At 38.0% G+C, this 24,643-nt stretch overlaps 2 protein-coding genes across 2 annotated transcripts; one reads left to right on the plus strand and one right to left on the minus strand.

The window, feature by feature from the left end:
- The first annotated feature begins 15,552 nt into the window (after positions 1-15,552).
- LOC141250902 (uncharacterized) lies at positions 15,553-20,493 on the plus strand. Its single transcript, XM_073670157.1, has 6 exons — positions 15,553-15,578; positions 15,687-15,744; positions 15,854-15,949; positions 16,093-16,161; positions 16,270-19,047; positions 19,132-20,493. The coding sequence occupies exons 1-6, from the start codon at positions 15,553-15,555 to the stop codon at positions 20,491-20,493; spliced, it is 4,389 nt and encodes a 1,462-aa protein (XP_073526258.1).
- Positions 20,494-22,206: 1,713 nt separating this feature from the next.
- On the minus strand, positions 22,207-24,216 carry LOC141250903 (uncharacterized). Its single transcript, XM_073670158.1, has one exon. It carries the CDS (start codon positions 24,214-24,216, stop codon positions 22,207-22,209), a length of 2,010 nt encoding a protein of 669 aa, XP_073526259.1.
- Between the last annotated feature and the right edge of the window lie 427 nt (positions 24,217-24,643).

Consider the following 24,643-nt stretch of genomic DNA (forward strand, 5'->3'; position numbering starts at 1 on the left):
TTCAACTTGGGCAAATTCAATTGTTTTCAAACCTTTGGATACGCATATTTTGTTTGAATTTGTGGCCAAAAGAATCAAGAACTGCATGCAGATTAAGAGGAGGTATAAGCTTAGTGATTTGCCCAATGGTTAATTTGAAGATGTAGCTGATTATAGAAGGTTCTTCACTGAGCGACCCTGGAGCATGTTTGGGCACTACCTTGCCATGAAGCCATGGGAGGTAAAGTTTAACCCACTGTCTGATTGCATCTCTACTACTCCAGTCTGGGTGAGGATTGTTGATTTGCCTATTCTGTTCTACGAGGAGAATACTCTTCTTTGCATCATGTCTGCTATTGGCACTCCTTTAAAGTTGATATGAAAACTTTGCTCGCGGAGAGAGGACGTTTTGCTAGAACGTGTGTGAATGTGGATCTGTCTAAACCTCTCATTTATGTTATCATTGTGGAAGATGTTAGGTACAAGTTGGAATATGAGCGTCTGGATGCCATCTGCAGTACGTATGGTATTTTTGGGCATTTCAAGCGTCAATGCCCCTTAGAAAAAGAGAAATTGAAGTTGCCGACGGTGGAGGCTGTAGGGCCGAAAAGCACACAAACTCTGCCGGCAAATGGAACAGTAATTGATGGCAAAATAGGTGGCAATGAATGGGATGTTTCTGGGAAGAAAGCTTGGGTCCTGAAAAGTTCGGCTTTGACTTCATCACCGGCAGTCCGGCGACGAGGGGAGAGCTTACCGCTGGTGGAGGACAATTTGAAGCCCTTGGAAATGTCGATGGTGAGGATGTTGAGGATGAACAGGCTGGCTCTGAGGGAGAAGAAGTGAACGTGAGTAGTGGATGCGAAACTGACAATAGGGGCACTGTTATTTCGATCGTACATGGTATTCCGGGTAAAGTTCCTAATCCTTCTTCTACAACTATGAGGATGGAAGAGGGAGCTACAGATCACGTGATGAAGGATGTTGTGCAAACTGGGCCAATTGTGGAAGAAGAATTAATCATGGATTCGATTGGTGATGGTAGTGGGCCTATTATTCAAGTGGAAGAGGCTTTGGTGAAAGGCCCATTTACAAGATCCAAAGTAGGCTTATATATTGGCATTAGTGGTGAACCTGCAGAGTCTTCCATTTTAGCAGAATCAACTGGTGGGCTGGGCCTGGGCTTAATTGAAGTTGGGTTGAGTGAATACATAACATAACCGCCTGTTCCCAAAAGCCAAAAGAAGAGACAGGCGAGAAAAGTCAGGAAAAATGAACCGAAATGCACAGTAGTGGGTCGAACTACTGGGGGCGTCCCGGAGTCTAGTTGAGATGTTTGGTTCATTGTATCCTGTTTATCCAAATGTCTTTGGAATTGCCGGGGAGCCGGAAAGATGGGTTTCTGAAGAATGTGAAGTATCTTTGTAGGAAATTTTGTGTGGACCTTGTGGTGATTTTCGAGACGCAAATTTTGGGAGAGAATGCTTCTAAAGTGTGTAAGGGTCTTCTATTATCGTTGATTTGACTGGAAGGTCGGGTGGCATGATGGTTACTTGGAACCCGATCGGTACAAGTTGTAGAGAGAGGTTTGAGGTTTGTCCGGACTATCATTTCCAAGAATGGGGTGGATCTAGAATTTATCTTTGTTTATGCTCGGCTGCTCCGAACCCGAGGAGGAGCTTTTGAAGAGACATTGATCTGGCGCTTTCTTCCTCCTCCGGGCTCACCTTTCTTGGTGGCTTTAATTGCATTCTTCGGTTGGATGAGAGGACGGGGTTTAAGGGGAGCTTCACCTTCATTCGAACTCATTTAATGTTTTGGTTAATAATCACGGTCTTGTCGACTTGGGTTTCTCCGGAAATGCGTTCACTTGGACGAGGGGTAATTCCATGGACAACTATGTGGCTAAATATCTCGATCACGTCTTGTCTAACTTGGATGCATTTCTTCAATGGCCTAATGCGAGTGTGCGACACCTTAAGAAGCTTGGATCCGACCACTCGCCAATCCTTCTGAGTCTCACTCCATCGTCTCATGCACGGCCTAGTCGTAGGCCCTTATGGTTTGAAGCGGTTTGTCTCACCCACCCGGATTTTCTGCCTTTTATTTGGGGTGTGTGTGACAAGGCTAAGCCCACCAACATTGCCCTGAGAGAGCTGTGAGAGGCGGTGAAAGTATGCAACCGGCGTGTCTTCGGTCACATTGGGGCGAGGAATTGTAAAGTCATGAAGAATTTATCTTCGGTGCAAAGGGACATTGATGTGGGGGCGTCGGATTTTCTTCTTCATCGGGAGAATGAGCTTCAAGAGGAGCTTGCTCTTATCAATTGTCAAGAAGAGATCCTTTGGCGACAAAAATCTAAAGAGTGTTGGCTTCGGGAAGGTGATCGGAACACTTCTTTCTCCCATCGGTCTACCTTGGTCCGAAGACGGTCTAATAGGGTTCTTGCCCTTAAGAACGACAACGGGGAGTGGGTGTCTACCCCAAGCGACCTTGAGAATCTTGTTACCTCTTTTTTTGAGAATCTTTACAAGTTCCGCCCAAAGGATCTTTTCCCGATTGCTACGCCGTATAACCGGTTCCCGATTTTGGATTCGAGCAAGTGGGAAGTTTTGGATAGGCCATTCACCGACGAGGAGATCTTTAGTGCGGTCAAGATGATGGGAAGTCTTAACGCCCCGGGTCACGACGGGTTCCAGTCGATCTTTTACCATAAGTGTTGGGATGTGGTGGGCGAGTCGGTTATCAAGGCTGTTTGAGAGTTTGTCGCGTCCTCTTGTCTTCCTAGTTTTCTCAATGATACTTTTATTTCCCTCATTCCGAAGGCGAGCAAACCGGATAAGGTATCCCTCTTTCGCTCTATTAGTCTTTGTAAATATAAGACTATTACCAAAATGCTCACTAAAGTATGCAAATAATTCTTCCTAAGTTGATTGGTCCGACTCAAGGTAGTTTCCTTCCGGGTAAGTTGATTACCGACAATATTGTTCTTGATCAAGAATGTATACACTCAACGAAGAACAAACAAGGTAAAAGGGTTGGATTATGATGAAGATTGACCTTGAGAAGCTTATGATAGGCTTAGATGGGATTTTGTGATTGATACCTTGGTGGATGCGGGTTTTCCGAGTAGATGGGTCAATTGGGTGGATAAGTGCATGACTACGTCCTCCTTGAATGTACTTTGGAACTTGAGCGGACTAGATCTTTCAAGCCCTCAAGGGGTATTCGGCAAGGTGACTAAAATTTCCCCATATTTATTTGTACTTTTCATTGAGAGATTGAGCCATATTATCAATGAGGCCGTCGAGTGTGGAAGGCGGAAGCCGATTCGCGTCTCTAGAGGGGGTCCTCCTATCTCGCATATTTTATTCGCCGATAATATTCTCCTTTTGGATGAGGCTTCTATTGAGCAGGTTTGAGTCATCCAAGAATGTCGTGATCGGTTTTGTAGATCCTCGGGTCAACGTGTCAATAAGAGTAAGTCTCATCTTTTATGTCTCCCCTAATGTTTCTTTTGATTTGGAGTGTGCTCTTGGGGGGGAGTGTGGTTTTTCAGTGACGAAGGATTTGGGGGTTTATCTTGGTATCTCGTTTCTACATAAGCAAGTGAGTATCTCTTCCTTCGAGCTGCTTCTTCAAAAGATCAATGGTCGTCTAAATGGTTGGAGAGGGAAGCACCTTAGCCTCACGTCGAAGGGTTACCCTTGACCATTCAGTTCTATGCTCGCTTCCCATTTATTCTATGGCTACACTTTCACTTCCTAATGCGGTTTGTGAAAAGATCGATCAAATGACTCAGGACTTTATTTGGGGGAGCTGGGGAGGGGCGAGAAAGATGCATTTGGTGAGTGGTGATGAGATCGCGAAGCCAAAGGACATTGGCGGTCCTGGGTGAGAAAGATATGGTACTTTAATCGCACGCTTAATAACAAGTTTGTTTGCGTGCTTTGTCTATAGACGGGGACTTCTTTGGGCAGTGGTGTTGCGTGCCAAGTATATACGATCTTCCAGGGAGGTTAGGAGCAATCAATATCATATTTGGCGGTCTATTCAGAGAGGCCTTGATGAGGTTGTTAAGCCTGGGTGCAAGTGGTTGATCGGGAATGGTAGGGATGCTCGCTTCTGGACCGATACGTGGCTGTTGGATGTGTCATTATTGGAGAGGGCAACGAGGACAGTTTCGGAGGCTGCTCAGCGGAACGTTGTTGCGAACTATTGGGATGTCGAGTCTGGGTTCAGGGGCAGCTGTTTGCTGCAAGTTTGCCTGCAGATATTCGTCTCCGAATGGCGAGCTTCACGGTTAGCTCCCTAGGGTGGGATCGAGACAGAATTGGGTGGGCTGGGGCGTCTGATGGTGGATTCAATGTGTCAAGCGCGTACAGAATGTTAAGCCAGGATGGGGAGGATGCTATATTGATAGCACCTTTTTTAGGGTTTTTGGAAACTCGAGTGCGTTGAGAGGGCTAGGCTCTTTGCTTGGTTGACTTTTAGAGGGGTCGTGTTGACTAATGCGGAGCGTTTTCAGCGGCATATTTCTACCACGGATAGATGTTTGGCTTGTCCGGATGAGCGTGAGACCCTTCTCCATATTTTTCGGGATTTCCCGGATAGCCGCGATCTTTGGAGGAAACTCCAACCGCCCATTGGATGGTATGATTTCTTTCATTCTAGTCATGCTCGTTGGATTAGAATTTACCTTTTAAAGGATAGTGACGAGCGCAAGCAATGGGCGGGTGCATTTGCCATGACCATTTGGTACCTCTCGAAGTGGAGGAATGATAGAGTCTTTCGAGCGGAGAAATTCAATGGGGACAAGGCGGACTTCATCGTGCGGACTCGTGGAAATTATCTTAGAGTTGGGGGCCAGGAGCTTGACAGTGGAGCGTGAGCGGAAAGAGGTGCTGATCCAGTGGTGTAGACCAAGGCATGGATGGGTGAAGCTTAATACAGATGAGAGGTTCGGAATGATCACGCCACAACAGGAGGGGTCATACGGGATGAGGACGGTAAGTGGCTTTGTGGTTTTGTTCACAACATAGTTTCTTGCAACGTGTCTGCTGTAGAACTATGGGGTGTCATTACATGTCTTAGGTTAGCTTGGTTGAAGGGGTACCGGAGGGTTTTCTTGGAAACAGATTCGACCTTGGTCAATTTGTTCTTGGAAAAACCTGTGGATCGTTGCCACCCCCTCTCTAGCCTTGTGTCTTTGGCACAAGGCTTTATCAGTAGATACTGGCTTTGCCAGTTTTGGCATGTGTTTAGGGAAGTGAACGCGGCCGCGGACTCATTGGCTTCCTTAGCTTTTGATTTTCCGTTAGGTGTTACTTTCTTGGATGCTTCGCCCTCTAGGGTGGCTTGTTTGTTGGATGAGGACGTTAGGGGAAGGGATACACCCCGTTTTGTTTTGTTGTAGACCAAATTTTTTCATTTAACACATATGGATAGTGACGCCTCTCTTTAAACAAATAATAATAATTATGGTCTTCTCCAACAAACCCTCAATAATGTGCCGCCTCTTCCTTTCTAGTCGCCTCTCACCGTCCTCCGTCCCTTCGTCCACCGTCGTCGCCGTTCTTCTCACGCTTCTCGCTGCTCGCCAGTCACTCTCGTTGTTCGGTATGTTGCTCCCCCTGTTTTGACCACCTTCTATGTAACTCTCACTTCTCACCAGTCCCTCCTCGACGCTTGTTGGTTCAACAAGATCTGAATTCTGAAATTATTGCTTGTTAGGCTTTGCCTTGGACTTGAACTAGTGAATCTTGTTTCTTGAACTGTTTTACAGTAAGTATTTGGTTTTATGATTCTCTTGATGATGCTTACGAACTATTGAGAATTCTTATCGTTTTTTGTTTTGTTTTGTTTTGATGAAGTGTACATATATGCCATATATGGTTTGGATTTAGCTTTGTTTGGTAATGTCTTTATAAAGACATTATAACGACATTTCGCGTTTTATCGTAAAAAATATTTTTATCACTGAAAACGATGTCAAACAATTTTTAAAAAAATAAACAATAAATATTTTTATGGAAAAAAGTCTTGATTAAGACTTTACCAAACAAATCCTTAATTCACTTATACTGGTTTTCATTGTTTCTCTTTGAGCACACTTATACAGACTACAAACTCAATTTATTTGGTTTTTGATTCTTATGGACTCTTTAATTTTTATCTTATTTTGGATTTTCTATTTTCTGATTGAATCCATTTCCAGGAAATAAGTTGATCATATAATTCATCAAATTACCAAATATAGCAATCGAGCTCCTACTCCTATAAAAATTTAACTAGCATCTCCGACCGGAATCTATTAGTCATGTCCTAATCAATTAACCACGAAGACTGTCAATGATTCAAACCAAAGGAGGCATTAATGCAAAGAGCACCATGATACAAATATACCAAGTGACTCTATCCTATAGTTCAATTCTCTACATCCACAGTCCTAATCTCAACCCGAAATCAAGAAGAATGCTTGCTTCAAAGAAATAGATTACGACGACCGTCAATAGAGGCGTCGTAGACATGCCTATCATTAATAAGAGGAATTATTGTGTTTTCTTTGAGACTATGTATATTAGATATATCTATTACATGTGTTTGATATAAATTAATTACTATAAAAAAGCATTGCAAGTTTACATTCATGTCATCTAATTATAGATTAACACTTGTATTTTACTTAGACCAGTCAATATTTTAGTCATTTATCTGTATATCAATGCACAATATTATGTCCAGTTCACGCACGCATTCATGTGGAATTTTGATCATTTCAAGTGTTTCTCTACAAAATGGATCTTGTTCTATTACAAATTAGAGTCCTTTTCCTGCATATAATCGCTTTTAATAGTTACGTTGTATGTTTTTGACCTTTTTCTCCCGATTAATTAGTCACATGGTTATTGAGTCCATAGATAAAGTAAATGTGTTGTTTATTATTAAGTGTAATTAGAATTGGAAAATTTCACTCGGTTACCTGAATCTTGCTTTGCAAGTGGACAGTTATATGTAGCCTTATCTCGAGTTTAACAACAAAGATAACTTGAGTGTATTTCTCACTTCAGCATCTGTGTTATCGAGTTCTCCGCTGGATGATACAAACGTAGTATCATTTAATGTGTTAAAACGATCTAACATTAGTGGATTTCATCATCCTTGATTTGTATACAATATGTACATGTATCTATAAGTTTCAATAATATAATGCAATATACATTTTCTATGACTTGTATTTTTTAACCCATTAAATAATATATTACACACTACTTTTTACTGCATGATATATATCATCGTTAAATATAATCATATTATGAATTCCCATGTTGTGATTGACTAACTTATTCATTTATTGCTATATATTGTAATAAGTTTCAAAAAGTAGGGTAATATTTTGTATTTTTTCTCTTGGTACAAAAATATTGAGCTTATTGTAATTAGCGAAAAATAACTTCCTTCAACCGTTGCCATATAAAGTTGATTTTTGTGATTAATTATTACTACATTGTAGTCATGTTTGATTATGATTGATACCAAAAAATAACTATAGTAAATAAAGTATTATTTATACTCTTAGATTACGAAAATATATAGTATACGTATATAGTGATCTTTCACACATATACAATATTTGTGTGTGGTATTTGTTTACTATCAACTACTATGTCGTTGACGATGTTGTTGGAACATGGAAAGAATGTCGAAATTATACTCGAACTGTATAACCCAAGTTTTCTTTGTCGACATATCCGATCCATTGATAACATGTGTTCATAAATAATAGATTTATGTTCCATATGTAGATAAAGTGGATGCAGTGAAGATCGTTTTGATATGCAAGATTTTTTTTAATTCTAAATTTGAAAGTTTATAAGAAACAGATCAATTCGACATGATATATTTTCCTTAATTAGGATAAATATATATAGCATTATATTTTCATACATAATTAATAGTATATGGTTTGATAATACAGGGACTTTGAAATATTGTATCCATTGTAATAATATTTTGTAAATAAATAATAATTATTATTAAAGCATACAAATCGATGAGATATACACAATCTGACCATTTATCTGGCTGGACTATATGGCATTGGAAACCTGAATTCACTCTGTTGTGTTGAAGTTATACTTATCTATCAGTAAATTTCGATTACCTCACTATTTGACACCATTTATGCAAAGAACCTATGATAAATATAACTTAGGTATTAAACTATCACAAATATTAAATCCTTAAAAATATTATAATATAATTACGACTAATAAATGTCTGTATTAAAATGACAACTTATTGGAGTGAGATCAATTTAGCACAATATCACATACTTTCCAGTCTAATTATGATATCAATCAATATTAAAATACTAAAATTCAATTTATTTCGTAATGATCTCATCATTTATGATCATCAATATGAATTGATTATAAGGTATTGATTAAGGCTTTTAAAATATCATCAAATATAATGACTAACCATGCATACAAACATTCATTGTTGAAATTGAAAACAACATAAAAGATTACTACCCCCACAAAACAAACATCAAACTCGCTACATTTATATTTGAGCATAAAACATTAGGTAGATGAATACAAACGTTTATAAATACATCCTTCCGTATCTTTTATTGGGGTAACGGGTCAGGCCTAAAACTATTAAAATGAGTACTATGTAGATAATAACACCACAAATGAGCATTTCCACTATTACCCGATCAGAAGAACGAAAAGGCGTGCTGATGGGGAAGTCATAGCACTGAAAGATGAATGTCCCCGAAATCAAATGGTTTGGAGTATTTATAGATAAATATAATAATAAAATATTACATGCGAAATAAATAATAAATAACATATTGTACCTATATCAACACTTTATACCCATTAAAACTTAAGTCATTCTATAGCACATATACCTCCTAATTATAACTATAACACCAAACTAACATAATGTTAATGAAACGTAATATATCATTGTATCTTTTTCATATCAAGTAATGCAACATAAACATTAATTGTTATTTAAATTACGTAATGTTACATGTACTCATATTATAACATACGTTTTTTTCTTCAATTTTCACGATCATTTTTATACTACGTATATATATTTTTTCACACATATAATATTTTCATACAGATACAAGTTCCGTAATAATATTTTCATACACGGTCAATAATTTGATGCATCTTTCTTAATATAAATAAGTAACAAGTCAACGTATAAGTGTCATTGAACACAATATAATGTTTTAAATCGTAAAATTTTAAAGTATTATTTCCTTTATGTATTCATTAAGAAAGTATGTGGAGGATCTAAATTCTCCGTTGACATAATCTATGAAGTTTATCTTCTTGGAAATATATGAATATAAGAATTTATTGACATATTCATCATAAACGTAAGAAAATGCAATAATAAATTAGAAGAATGTAGTCTATATTAACAGTTAAAAAAATCTATGTATTTTCACACATTGATAATACAGTCAAATGTTAATTAATACAAACCAGATTAAATCATGTTTAATTTAAAATACAAATATTTATTTCTATTTACATTGATATCATGTAATATCACGCCTTTTATAGGATGATGGCGTATTTAAGACAAAATATAAAATTAATATATTTATCTTGTTTTAACTATTATATGTTGAATAGGTAAACAGAAATAAATTTTAATATGATAGGCTTTAAATAATTTAATTTATTGAAGGCATTGTAAGCTTTGGTATGTATATATTAGAAAATAACATTTGTAATGATACACTATGTTTATAAGTTAGTTTATTGTTAGGTAATAATATTTACTTAAAATCAAATTAATATTTCACACATTTTCATATACAATTCAGAACTCTAAGTTATGAAATTTATGTGGTTTAGAAGTCAATAAAGTAGACATGGACTAGAGATTCAAGGAAAAGAGTTGGGTCTGAAGATCTTATCTTCTACATTTATGTGGATTTCTCTTTTACGTTTACTATTTCTATGGATTATCTATAGCTTGTATACTGTAATAGTGATTATGTCTACTTTTTTTTTCTATATTGAGATTGATGAACATTTAAATTATAAAATAATCTCATTGGATACAAGTACATGTTAATTTAGGGAAATTTTGTTAGATTCAAGTGCATGCAATTTTACCCTTTTTAATTACTTTATTACGTATATCCTTATGTAACAATTACATCAAGTTTACCGTATCTCCGAAAATTATATGATGACTTAATAAAAGATTTGTTATGGTTATAGAAATGTCATATTAATCTTAAAAATAACGAACTTAATAACTTGTCTTATCATAGTATATTTGAAGTTCATATTTATTTATAGATTTCTTTTGTCCACCAAACAACTAAGTATTTTACAATGTTTTAATCGTAAAGGTATTATTCATTTTTCATTGACGATAGAAACACGATTTTCTATTTGGTATTGATTATTAATAAATGGTGTAATTACTTACCATGTTACTTATTATTCTACATTTTAATTATGGTAATTATTATATGAATATATAGAGGGAGGTTCTGGTGCGTACAAGTCATTTCGTGCATACGTGCGTACATGAACGTTTGTGTGTAATTTAATGAACCTCCATGCCTTATTTTTTGAATCACATATTTGTTATGAACCTCCATTTCTGGAATTTCACGTGGTTCAAAAAATAAGACATGGATGTTCATTAAATTCTAGGTTCATAACAGATATGTGGTTCAAAAAATAAGATATGGAGGTTCATTAAATTACACAAAAAGGTTCATGTACGCACGTACGCATGAAATGACTTGTACGCATATGATCCTGAACCTAAATATATATATACAACCTGTTTTTCCTGAACCTTCTTTAGTATTCGACATATTATGTGATTCATGTAATGTATGTATTTCTACTTAAATGTATTGAAAATTTAAAAGTTTGCATTTCTTAAGAAATATACGTAATTTTTTTTATTGCTTACTGAGTGTATTACTGGTAAAAGATTATTTAAAGAACTAAATCGACATATATTTTAGTAAAAGAAGTTATTGTTAGAATGACATTCTTTTTTATACGGGGAAAGTATATACTTATTTACATTTGTATAATGTTCACATTTATGAATATGTTTTTATACAGTACCGGATTAAATATTAAAAATTGAATCTCATTAGTTGTATATAGTTGAAATATTAAATTATATTTCCTAGTTAATTGTTCATTTCTAAATAACATTTAATTCATATCTTACGGTGTTATTATTATTTACTAATACCTTAATATGTGGCCACATGAACGAAAGACTTTGTAGTACTATTTACATGTGTTGGATTATTCTAGTAATTATTTCATTTCAGCTATGTTATTGATTAATATGTTTATACATTTTTAAATGTTGTAGTTCTCCAATAAGAGAAACTTTATAGATTTGATCCGCGTAATGGTTAGGCCATTGGCCTATTTAGTTGTTGGATGTATCGAGGAGATAATGCTTTTAGAAACTGTAAGCTTCAGACAATTTATCTTTTTCGTGTTACTTTTGTTAAATCTACTCCGTTTCGCATGAGTATGTTGGTAAGCACGAATCAAAGTGTTTATTACATAATGTAATAAATATAATATTTAATTCCACTATATTCAATATTGTTTTGAAATAATAATAATAAGTATCATATATATTATTTAATTTAATAAAAAATAATAATGTGTACAAAATGTGTATTGTATATCACCCATATATAGCAATTAAATACATCAAATGGTGTCTTTATATAAAACATATTACAATTATTTATCGTAATTTGGTTGGATGTAAAATTCTCGTAAATGTTTATGTTTTCCTTTTGTTATATTACATTTTTTACAAACAACAATAACAGATTGACAGCTTGCATCAACCAATAAGAACAGCGATTGTTAAAAACAGATTTGAGGTTCGTATATCTTAACATGTCATAATTATTACTTCTTCATAATTATCTTACACATATTTCCTGATATTTTTTATAATAATTATACACAACCTTATTAATACCAATTATCTATAAAGACCACAATCAGCTAATAATTATGCTACATAAATGAGGCAAGATACGTTCATTTGTTTATTAATCTATTTTATATGAATTCCATGCATTTGGCCATTCTTATACATATGTTAGTTCTAATGCTCGTTTTACATGTTAGTTATCATGCGTACAATATCGGGGAGATTGTTGAAGTTGTAGGAATACATCAAACTCTAATAGGTTTCTTACATAAAGATGTGGTAATTCATACCCCGTTTCCAAATTCTTATTGGTCGAGTATTTTACACTACTGAATCAAGATCGACGTACACGCTTGAAAGAGTTAGTAGATCATCATAGGTTGTGTATTCCTAAACTTCTTGAAACAATTCCAGCATATCATTTTGGGGTCCGTTGTGTGTGCATGGAAGAGTGTAGGTTGGTGGGAGGGAATAGTGATTCGTTGTTGGAGTAATCAAGACAAGTATCGTGTATACTTTCCCTGATAACGATGAGACACTAATAGTAGACAACACGCGTATCAAGAAACATTTTACTTAACAAACAATGCATGCTCTTTCAGTATTTAGATCTTGTAAACCAGGCAGTTTAACTTAATCTTCATGTAGTTGTGTTGTGTATTTGCGAAGTTCATATTAATGCATGATCTTTTTTAATAATATACCCATGTCTTCGAAATATAATATTATGTTTAGTAATACCTTATGACATTATATATTATCACAATTATGTGTAAACATTAAAACTACTTCATAAGATTAAATAAATTATTGTTTTAGCTCTATGATTGCACACAATACTTTGTACTTCAGTCACCTACATGATCACATAATATATTGCAGTGTTGTATTATTACATATATTTTCTTCAAAATTTAAATAAAATTCATAGCACCATAATAAATTGGATCGTTTTATCCTCACAAAAAGTTAAGAATTTACAACGGAACAAAAAAATGACTATGAATCCATATTGTAATTATGCCACCGAAATATACATGTATATCAAACAATGAAAACATAGAACACATTATTATTCATGCTCACACATTTAAATTATAAATGTTATATAATTTTGACATACATTAATTTCAATATGGACAAAATAAAATAAAATTAAACATTATTGCATCATCCAGGCTAGAGAATACAACAAAAATAAAAAATAAGACACATAAATCTACATAATTCCAGTAGATAAAATCATCATCTTCATATCTTTTCCTATACTTTATCACACATGTATACCCAATTAATTTGTGAACCACATACTTTTTTTATTGTTAGATATTTAAATTATATAGCAAAAATATAATTTTTAAATTGATTATACCCGATATAATATAAATATATTATTTTTGCCATTAACTATTTTACACATAAAAATATTTTATTCATATAATCATACGAAAACGTATTTGACAAATAAACATATCAAGAAATAATCTTACAAAAACGTAAAAGACAACATGAACCGCAGGGCCACATATAGTCTTCTTCTTCCGCTTTGTAAGTTAGTATTCGGCTATTCGTATTTCTTCGCAATTCGCATTTCGCAACCCTAACTCCCTAAGCGCAGCCGCACCGCAGGCTTCGTCAGTCACCCCGCTCCTTCTCCGGCTCCGCAGTCTTCAGCCGCACCGCAGTCTTCTTCGCTTCGCTCGGTCACCCGGTCACCGGGTCTTCGTCTCCGGCTCCGCAGTTCGTCACCCGGTCTTCGTCTCCGGCTCCGACCTCGTCTAGCCTGCAATCCTCTTCGTCACCGGTCACCCCGTCTTCGTCTCCCGGCGCCGACCCTTCTCCGTCTCTGACCCCAATAAGTTACTGCCGGTTGGTGTTCTTCCTCTCCAATTTTGCTGTTTACTTAATATTAGTCAATAGTATTTGAGTGTTTATAATTAAGTGTTTACCGAGGAAAGTGTTTACTCAGTTAAGTATTGTTAGATTTCTCAGCAATGGCACCATTGTTTGTAAATTGTTTAACTGACAATCTGAAATTACAATTGCTCTTTCATTGTTTACTGTATTACAATTGCTCTTTCAGTGTTTACTGCCGGTTGGTATTTTTTGGACTGAAATTACAATTGCTCTTTCAGTGTTTACCGGGTTTCCGGCCCGGTCTAAGGGTCCGAGTTTTAAAAAATCCGGGTCCGCCAGTCCGGGCTACGGGTTGTCCCTTGAAAAAAATCCGGTCCGGTCCCGGAATTGCAGCCTTACAAGTCGCCATTTATGTTTTATCGATACGTGCTGTTTATCTTAGCCCAGAGATCACTGTCCTGATTCTTTGAACCTCCTAGCTTGGTCAATTGGGTGCTGTTATCAATACGTGCTGTTTATCAATACGTGCGTTTTGCTAATTTTCTGGTTGTGTCTCATGATCATAGCCTCCTAGATTCATAGGTTTTGGATGAAATCGGGCTTTTAGGTTGGTTCGAATAGGAAAACTCTCCCAGATTTATAGTTTTTGTTACTTAATTACCTTCCATCAAGACTATTCTACATTAGTTATGATACTAGATATTATTATCTGTTGCAATCTGTCTATGTTTTGATCACGGAATGGCATTGACACTTGGCAATGTCTATTATTGTTTTCAGTGTCTGTACTGTCACTTACTGCCTCATTGTTTTCTGTTTGTTTGAGAGGATGATTATGAAACTTAATAATATATATGAATGTACTAAATTGAGCTTACAGCTATGAAAAACTGCTATTAATGTGTTATGTATGGCTGATGTATGAATATGCTAATCCATGTTTAGTTAATTTTTAGAGGCTATGAACTGGTGAATAGAAAAACGTAGAATTATTTCATGCCGTAAATTGACTATGTTTGTACTCAATGTTGAAGCTAAGTAAAAATATTTCATTAGATAGGACTTTGCTTGATCCCTTTTCATTCTTTAATTGTTATGCTTCTTTTTCCTTGGATGCATTCTTCAGTGATCAAATTGAATTTTGATTTGAGTTATATTAGACCTACCCTGTAGAGTGAATGATGAATTGGACAATCCATGAATTTATTGGATTATTAAGTACCGTTCCTTTTTCAAAACAACTAGTCTCGACAAATTTGACACTGATTAGCATTCAGAGTGCTAAGAATTATTGTAAAATTTAATGATACTCGATTGAATTTAGTATGTGTTGGCTGGTGTGTGCTTAAATTTGTTGAGACTAGGTGATCAAATTGTTATGCTTTTTTTTCCTTGGATGCATTCTTCAGTGATCAAATTGAATTTAGTATGTGGTGGCTGGTGTGTGCTTAAATTTTCGCTACACAAAGAACATGTTAATTTATTCACGCATAATCACGCCAAAGGTCGTTTTTCTTGAAGGACGTTTATTATGTAATAGTAACATACTTATGGATTATCATTAGTATTTTGATTAATTTGAATTTTGAGTGACCAATTTGAATTTTGAGTGAACCGGATATTATGAAATTTTAATGTGGATTTCAGTGAAACGGATATATCGGAATCCGGTTCAAATATCCGATCCGAACTGTTTCAGCCGGATATCCGGCTTATACCGGATCGGACATGGATCGAGATTTCACGATAAACAAGTACCGGATATCCAGTATACCGGATCAGATCGATCCGATTGCTCAACCCTAGTTAGTAGTGATGTGCTTGAGAAATATCCACTTTGATAATATGTCAATTTAATTAAGAAAGCAGATACTATATGATTTTATTGAAGTTAGTAGAGTTGTGCTTTCTGATTTTATTGTATTTGCTTTCATAACATATTTGCTAGTATTAAGATACTATATGGTTGTCTATTTATTCTTATTGTTATTATACATATCATTACCTTTCTAAAAACATATAATTCAAGTGCCGTATCCCCGCCGTATCCAAATTTTGTAAAATTGAGATTGCTGCATCCGTATCGGATACGTATGGGTGTCGACCTATCCGTATCCGTATCAGGGTAACATAGCTATTTGTTTGTTGATGTATTGGAATAAAATAAGGACAAATTTATACCTGGGTTCAAATAAACAGTATGCACTACTTAAGCTCTGTTGAACAGGATGAAGTCATTAATCTAGATTTAATCTTTGTGATTTACAGCAGGCGATACGGATGACCTCTATGTCCGATTTGGCAGCATTCAAGCTTTTGGAATGTCAAATTGCCAAGGTCCGTCCTTAATTCCCTTTGCCTCCCTGTTGATCACTAGTTTCCTGCCTATAGATTTTTTCTTTCTCTGTTTTCTGTAACATTTTAGTTTAATTGAATGTGCTGCAGGGGTCTCGCACTCAGAGTGATCTGTTTTTGCCGAAAACCAGGATTAATGGGAGGAATTTCAGGCGCCATATTCGGGTTTCAGCTCGATGTTCAAGTCAATTTGATGGAGTTTCTGCAAAGAGAATTACTGGTTCTTGTCAAAAGCTGAAGGCAGTGGTTTCTGAAGATTTAAGCACATCATCGAGTAAGGATTTTATTGAATCTGTTGAAGAGGTTATACACTTCTTCAGAATCCCTCTTCTCCAAGATTCTGGGTCTGAAGAGCTGCTGAAATCAGCCCAGGCGAAAATCTCTACCAGCATAATCGGCATCAAAACCGAACAGTGTTTCAATATTGGGCTGCATGCAGAGCTCACAACTGAGAAACTCAAAGCACTGAGATGGCTCCTTGGAGAGACATACCAACCTGAGAATTTGGGGACTGATAGCTTTCTTGATGGGCAGAGAATGGAAGGTTGCAGTGCTGTTCTTGTTGAGGTGGGTCCCAGATTGTCTTTCACCACAGCATGGTCTACAAATGCTGTATCTATCTGTCAGTCATGTGGGCTCACGGAGGTCAACCGTATGGAAATGTCCCGCCGATATCTTCTGTTTACCAATGATGTGTTACAAGATGATCAGATTGCTGAATTCGCTGCTATGGTTCATGACCGTATGACTGAATGTGTGTACACCCAGAAGCTTTCTTCCTTCAAGACGAGCGTAGTTCCAGAGGAAGTTCAGCTTGTGCCAGTAATGGAGATGGGTAGAAAGGCCCTTGAAGAGATAAACCAGAAAATGGGTCTGGCGTTTGACGAGCAGGATTTGCAGTACTACACGAGCCTTTTCAAGGATGATATTAAGCGAAACCCTACAACCGTGGAGCTATTTGATATTGCTCAGTCCAACAGCGAGCACAGCAGGCACTGGTTCTTCATGGGAAAAGTAATTATAGACGGAGAGCCCATGGACCAGACTCTAATGCAGATTGTTAAGAGTACTCTGAAGGCGAACCCCAACAACTCTGTGATTGGTTTCAAGGACAATTCTAGTGCTATAAAGGGTTTCCCTGTGAACCAGCTGCGTCCCACCATGCCAGGTGTAGCCTGCCCATTGGATATTGACAAGCGCGATCTTGACATTCTATTTACAGCCGAAACCCATAATTTCCCATGTGCTGTGGCTCCATACCCTGGAGCAGAAACTGGCGCTGGTGGTAGATTAAGGGATACCCATGCCACAGGTAGAGGTTCATTTGTTGTTGCGTCTACTTCTGGTTATTGTGTAGGTAATCTTAATATGGAGGGTACTTATGCCCCGTGGGAGGATCAATCATTCAGTTACCCTTCAAACTTAGCCCCACCTCTGCAGATTCTGATTGATGCAAGCAACGGCGCGTCTGATTACGGTAACAAGTTTGGCGAGCCAATGATTCAGGGATACACAAGAACGTTTGGCATGAGACTTCCTAATGGGGAGAGGAGAGAATGGCTGAAGCCTATTATGTTCAGCGCTGGAATAGGTCAAATTGATCATATCCATATAACTAAAGGGGAGCCAGAAATCGGGATGTTGGTTGTGAAAATAGGTGGCCCTGCTTATCGTATAGGTATGGGAGGTGGCGCTGCTTCGAGTATGGTGAGTGGTCAGAACGATGCAGAGCTTGACTTCAATGCAGTACAGAGAGGAGATGCTGAGATGGCGCAGAAGCTGTATCGTGTTGTTCGTGCTTGTGTTGAGATGGGTGATAAAAACCCTATTATTAGTATCCATGATCAGGGCGCTGGCGGCAACTGTAATGTTGTTAAAGAGATTATTTATCCTGAAGGTGCTCAGATTGATATCCGAGCTGTTGTGGTTGGTGATCATACCATGTCTGTTTTGGAGATATGGGGCGCTGAGTATCAAGAGCAGGACGCTATATTGGTTAGGCCTGAAAGTAGAAGAATGCTGGAATCGATCTGTGATAGAGAGAGGCTTTCAATGGCTGTAATCGGTACTATTAATGGTGAAGGGAGGATTGTATTGGTTGATAGTTTAGCTGGAGAGAAGTCTCCACCGGCTGTTGACCTTGAATTGGAGAAAGTATTGGGTGACATGCCTCAGAAACAGTTCGAGTTCAAAAGGATTGCTAATCACGCCGAGCCACTTGATATAGCTCCTGGGATTACGGTTCTTGAGACTCTGAAGCGGGTTCTTAGACTTCCTTCTGTAGGTTCAAAGCGTTTCCTGACAACAAAAGTTGACCGTTGTGTGAGTGGTTTAGTAGCTCAGCAGCAGACTGTAGGACCGTTACAGTTACCGTTATCTGATGTTGCAGTGATAGCACAGACTTATACTGATCTTACTGGTGGAGCTTGCTCGATTGGCGAGCAGCCAATTAAGGGTCTGCTTGATCCAAAGGCCATGGCAAGACTAGCGGTTGGTGAAGCGCTGACGAATCTGGTTTGGGCTAAAGTTACTTCCCTTGAAGATGTGAAAGCGAGTGTGAACTGGATGTATGCTGCGAAGCTTGATGGTGAAGGCGCTGTAATGTATGATGCAGCTACAGCTCTTGCAGATGCCATGATTGAGCTTGGTATTGCTGTTGATGGTGGGAAAGACAGTCTTTCAATGGCTGCTCGTTCTGGAGATGAGGTGGTTAAAGCTCCTGGGAATTTGGTTGTTAGCTCTTATGTTACTTGCCCGGATATCACCAAGATTGTTACTCCTGATTTGAAGCTTGGAGATGAAGGTGTTCTTCTGCATATTGATTTGGGCAGTGGAAATCGTCGACTTGGTGGATCTTGTTTTGCTCAGGTATAAGAAAATTTGAATTTCCGAAAGACAGAGCTTACGTACACACTTCTTTATTTTACTAATTGTTTTTTCTTTCACCTACAGGCCTTTGACCAGATTGGGAACGAATGCCCTGATATCGACGTTCCTTACTTGAAAAAAGTATTCAACGGAGTTCAGAATCTTCTGGAGGATGATTTGATCTCAGCAGGCCATGATATCAGCGACGGTGGAATTCTCATCACTGTCCTTGAGATGGCATTCGCCGGAAACTGTGGAGTTAATCTGGACTTGATCTCAAACGGTAACAATCTCTTCAATACATTATACTCCGAAGAGCTCGGACTGATTCTCGAGGTCAACAAGAACTCAGTCAACCTCGTACTCTCGAATCTGCAAAAAGACGGTATCATCGCTGATGTCATCGGTCACGTCACCTCCACACCGACCATAGATCTGAAGGTCGACGGTATCAGTCACTTGAACACCGAAACAGCGTTGCTACGAGACATGTGGGAGGAAACAAGCTTTCATCTGGAGAAATGCCAAAGCCTAGCTTCGTGCGTCGAATCTGAGAAAAACGGGTTGAAAAAGAGACACGCGCCGTCCTGGTCGTTATCGTTCACTCCATCGCACACCGACGAAAAATACATGCAGGCGGAAACAAAGCCGAGGGTCGCTGTGATCCGAGAAGAAGGTACGAACGGAGATAGAGAAATGTCTGCGGCGTTCTACGCTTCGGGTTTCGAGCCGTGGGATATCGCGATGTCCGATCTCCTCAAAGGTTCGGTTTCCTTGAAAGATTTCAAAGGGATTGTGTTCGCCGGAGGTTTTAGCTACGCCGACGTCCTCGATTCCGCGAAAGGATGGTCGGCTTCGATCCGTTTCAACCCTCCGATTCTGAAACAGTTTGAAGAATTCTATTCGCGTCCGGATACGTTCAGTCTGGGCGTTTGCAACGGATGTCAGTTGATGGCGCTGTTAGGCTGGATTCCAGGACCGGAAATCAGCGGTGGTGACCTGTCGCAGCCGCGGTTTGTACACAACGAATCCGGTCGGTTCGAGTGTCGGTTCACGAGCGTGAGTATCAAGGAGTCGCCGGCGATTATGTTTAGGGGTATGGAAGGAAGCACTCTGGGTGTGTGGGCTGCGCACGGGGAGGGGAGAGCGTATTTTCCGGAGAGTGGGTTGCTGGATGAGGTGGTGAACGCTGAGTTGGCGCCGGTTAGGTATTGTGACGATGACGGTGCGCCGACGGAAGAGTATCCGTTTAATATGAACGGGTCGCCTCTGGGGATTGCTGCGCTGTGTTCGCCGGATGGTAGACACCTGGCGATGATGCCTCATCCTGAGCGGTGCTTTATGATGTGGCAGTTTCCGTGGTATCCCAAGGGGTGGAGTGTTGATAAGAAGGGGCCGAGCCCGTGGTTGAAGATGTTCCAGAATGCCAGAGAATGGTGTTCTTGAGAAGATCATCATGGTATGTATACATGTTTAGTGATATTGATATATTTGCTGAGTTTTATAACTGGAATTCGAACTTTGTTTCGAGTGAATCTTGAATAATACTACTGCGTATTAACCTTTTTGGAATGCAATGCTGCATGTACTGAACTTCTGGTGAAAGGTACTGAATTGAGGATAACTTATTCAAATCAGGTTTGATGTTGCATCTTATCTTATCTTTGGAATGATTACTATGCAATAACATTAATTCAGTTGAAGGAGCGAATATCAAAGTGTCAGGGAGAGCTGGAAAATGAATCTCAATTTTTTTAAATGGCTGATCAATATTAGCCATGATCATGCAAGAATTGCTTAGAATATGTAACGGATAAGGCACATAAATCAGATATCCTGGAGGACCAATCTCTCATTATCTTCTTTTATTTTGTTATTTATAATGGATTAAATATTAAGATTATAAGTCATATTTGTATGGTGGTTTAGAAATCAAATTATAATCGTACAAGCATATTGGAGCTTATGCTTAATTTTTGTTAAAAATTTAGTCAATTGTTCTGCATTACAAGCAAAAACTTTAAACAAAACTGACAAAATTATCAAAAGAGATATAATTAATATCAATTAGAGTGAAAACCGGAAAATAAATTTTCAAGTTACCTTAAACTTTTCTAATTTGGGGAAGCACATTAAAAAATAAGGTCGGTTTAGCTAGTTTACTATCAGTTTACCAATACTATGTAAAAATCAAGCTATTATATAGCCTAACAATGAGATTGTTTAATTCCATATTTAACGTAAATAAACCACTACTTTATCATCAAAGACAAAAGAGGATATGTTTAATGTGAATAAATTAATACTTTGAGGCCAAATCAAGGGACCGAATTGTACAATTTTAGTGACAACATTTACTGAGTAGACCAACTTTTATAGATAGATATAGATATATCTACATATATAGATAGATGAATAAAAACTGAATTAGACTGTAGTACAATGTTGTCACTAAATCGTACTGCTTGTGCAATTTTTGGTAGACCAACTTTTATAGATACATACAGACACTGATGAGAATGGAGTAACATAAATCATCCTTATTCTGAACACCGCACTTTTTGGTATGACTACTACAATTATAATGCAAAAGTCTGTACAATTTCGTGTGTTCAGTTTGTCCTTTTCTAGCAAGAAAATACTATGTTATGTGAAACCAAGAGGGATGCCAAGTCATGTTTGCTATTATCTTCTATTATACTACTCCGGATACAAATACATAGTTTTAAACAAAATTTTACACAAATTAAGGTAAAATTTTTTTTATATAATAGATTTTAGTGTAATGATTACATAGAAGTAAATGTGGTAAAATTAGAAAAAAGTTGTTAAAATGACATGTATTTATATTAAAAAAATTGTTTTTATAATAACATGTATTTGTATCCGGAGGGAGTAAACAACTTGAGATGGGGTTGGACTTAGAATTAGTCATATCCAATAACAACTTATTTCTCATCTGACAACAATGATTTGTCTACTTCCAAAGTAGCATCATGATACATCGATTTATAACAAAATACAAACACTAGAAGAAAATAGGTTCAGAAACTGAAGATTAAACAAATGAACAACTGAAAGCATGTCTATATTACAATCATATTCTAAACCCACAGCTACAAACACAATTCCAAACAAGAACAACAGAACTAATCAAACTCAATTAGCAGGTCTCCAACACGACAACGCATACAATAACCTACCTTTCCATCCCTGAAGCATCCAATTACCAACTTCATCAACCACAAAATCCTTATGGTAATTAGCCCTAACCATCGCTTTAGCATTGCTCAGTATCTCTCTATCCCAACCCACTTGCCTCAATCCAGCTCTCTGAATCCTCACTTGCCACTGTTTATAAGTCTCCGGTCTCTCAACCCTCTCGTTCCCCTCGCATGCAACAATATTCAAAATCTCTCTCCCATACATCCCTCTCTCAATCAACTGTCTCTCTTCTCCCTCACGCGGCATTGTAGCTTCAAACATGTCAAATATAGACGAGTAATGAAACAGAGCTTCCTTAAACCTTGTAGTAAAAAACGGAGCATTGTACGTTCCATTCACAATCCCATGGATGAACAGATCAGGCTTCAGATTCTTCACCAGCTTCAAGAACGCGTCTCGTGGACTGTCTACTTCAACTGTATCATCAAGAAGAACCTTGCCTCTGTACAAGCAGTTCACTACAAGAAGCTCATCTGGATTGAACTTGAAATCATCACGTGATAATGTCTCCCATTTTTGCGCGATGGGTTGGTATTCAAACGGAACTCCGAATCTTTTACAGTATCCGGATAACCGGCGGCCGGTTTCTTCAACGCGGGCCGCCGGTTGATACCCACGTTCAGGAAATTCAACCGCTGTGATTCTGAGTACAGGTGGACCGTTTTTGTGTTTTGAAAGGGCTTGAATGAAGCAAGGCCATTGGATACCGCAGAAGATACCGAAATCAATGATGTGTACACGTGTTGTGTTTTGGGAGAGTTTTATTATGGTTTTGTTCGCCATGAAGAATGATGTTCTTTTGAAAGGGGCGGATTTGACGTAGAATCTGTAGGCGTTGAGGAAGGAGGAAGCTGAGATTTGCCAATTGAGGAAATCTGAGTAAAGCTGTGATGCGCTACCTGCTAAACGTGATTCGAGACCGTCGGCGAAGTAATGCGCGACTCTTTGATTGTTGTCTCCGAACGGAGATGAATGTTGTCGGAGGCGCTTTAGAAGGTCTTTTGCTCCTTTGAAGTCAAAGGTTGAAACTGCTTGTGCGCATTGAGTAAGGAGTGGGTTTAAGTCAACTACATCTTCGTTGTTGTTGATCTGTTTCTTCGATCTCGATTTCTTCCCCTTGGTGGTGGTTTTTGCGGGTTTATTATCATTGTCGGAGCATGATGGTCCGACTTTGCAAGCGAGTAGGATATCATCGTACTGCTCCATTTGCACTTCATCTTCAACATAGAATGTGTGTTTGCTGCTTCTACCGTCTTCACCTTCATCGCTGTCATCTCTTTGATGGATTCTCCTCCCTCCTCTGGAGTGTGTAACAGAAGAGATTCCGCTACTCTCTGGGTTGCTCAGATCAATGATGTTTGATAAAGCCTTCTGAATCCAGTCAAAATTGTTTTGTGTGGTTTCGGTATTCAAAAGGTTGGAGAAATCGGAGGTGTTAAGGTCAACAGTGACTTCATCAGGGCCGCTAGCGGAGCTAGAAGATGAAGAAATGGTGTTTGTGGGGATAGAAGGATGAAATTGGGATTCAGCTCTATCTGGGATTTGAACATTTGGAACCAGAAATGGTGGGATAGAGTAGGACTCTCCAATGGCATCGTACAAGGACTTTTCAGTGGCTTGAAGAGCGATGTAGTCTTGTAAGGTAGATGGCCTATCATCCAGATCCTCTTCCATGAGGATATCAGTCAAGAATTTGAGAGGAGCATCGGAGAAATCAGGTACTTCTGGACTATCACCGGAAATAGGGTTGGAATCATAGGAAGACGTTGGATTTGAAATAGAAACATGATCTGAACCATATGAAGGTACAGTATCAGGAGAATTGATAAGATAATCGACTTCAAAGGAGTCGCTAGAAGGCGAGTCCTGGTTCAAAACACTAGGAGGTGATTCCTGGTTAGATTTGAAGAAGCTGGTGCCATCGAAGAAGAAAGAATCATCCATCTTCCCAATAGAACCCATCAACTCTGAAACGTACACCAAAACCTAAAATTAGACCAACAAAACAAGTGACAACCCCAAAAACACACGAGAAAAGCAACAGGTGGATAAAATTCAAGGGTTTTGACCAGGAAATTAAGGAGAAGAAAGGCCAGGTGGTGGTTGAAAAGGAAATTCAACGAAGCATACCTTTATACGAAACGAGTGAAGCTGGAGGTGGGATTGAAATTGAACAAAGGCGAGGGAGAAGATAAGCCGTGAAGCTTCTGGGAAAGCGGGGGGAAGGGAAGGAAAAACAAGAGCAGTTGGAAAAGTGAGTTATTTATGGTAGTCAAAGCTGATCTACAACAGAGACCGCAGAGATCCGATTGAGTGCTCAAATTAAAAAGCAAATTGCACGGCGAAGATGGAATGTGGAGGAACTACAGAG

Source organism: Phyllobates terribilis, unplaced genomic scaffold (genome assembly GCF_046119375.1).
Source record: "Phyllobates terribilis strain yellow unplaced genomic scaffold, ASM4611937v1 Scaffold_6371__1_contigs__length_44964, whole genome shotgun sequence".
In the NCBI taxonomy this organism is placed as follows: domain Eukaryota; kingdom Metazoa; phylum Chordata; class Amphibia; order Anura; family Dendrobatidae; genus Phyllobates; species Phyllobates terribilis.

What these genes read in the sequence shown, in the direction of transcription:
- LOC141250902 (XM_073670157.1), top strand. Translation starts at nt 15,553, where the DNA reads ATGGATCGAGATTTCACGATAAACAA. An exon ending in TGGAATGTCAAATTGCCAAG is followed by an intron (nt 16,162 to 16,269) that starts GTCCGTCCTTAA and finishes AATGTGCTGCAG; the next exon opens with GGGTCTCGCACTCAGAGTGA. An exon ending in GTGGATCTTGTTTTGCTCAG is followed by an intron (nt 19,048 to 19,131) that starts GTATAAGAAAAT and finishes TTTCACCTACAG; the next exon opens with GCCTTTGACCAGATTGGGAA.
- LOC141250903 (XM_073670158.1), bottom strand. Translation starts at nt 24,216, where the DNA reads ATGGATGATTCTTTCTTCTTCGATGGCACCAGCTTCTTCAAATCTAAC.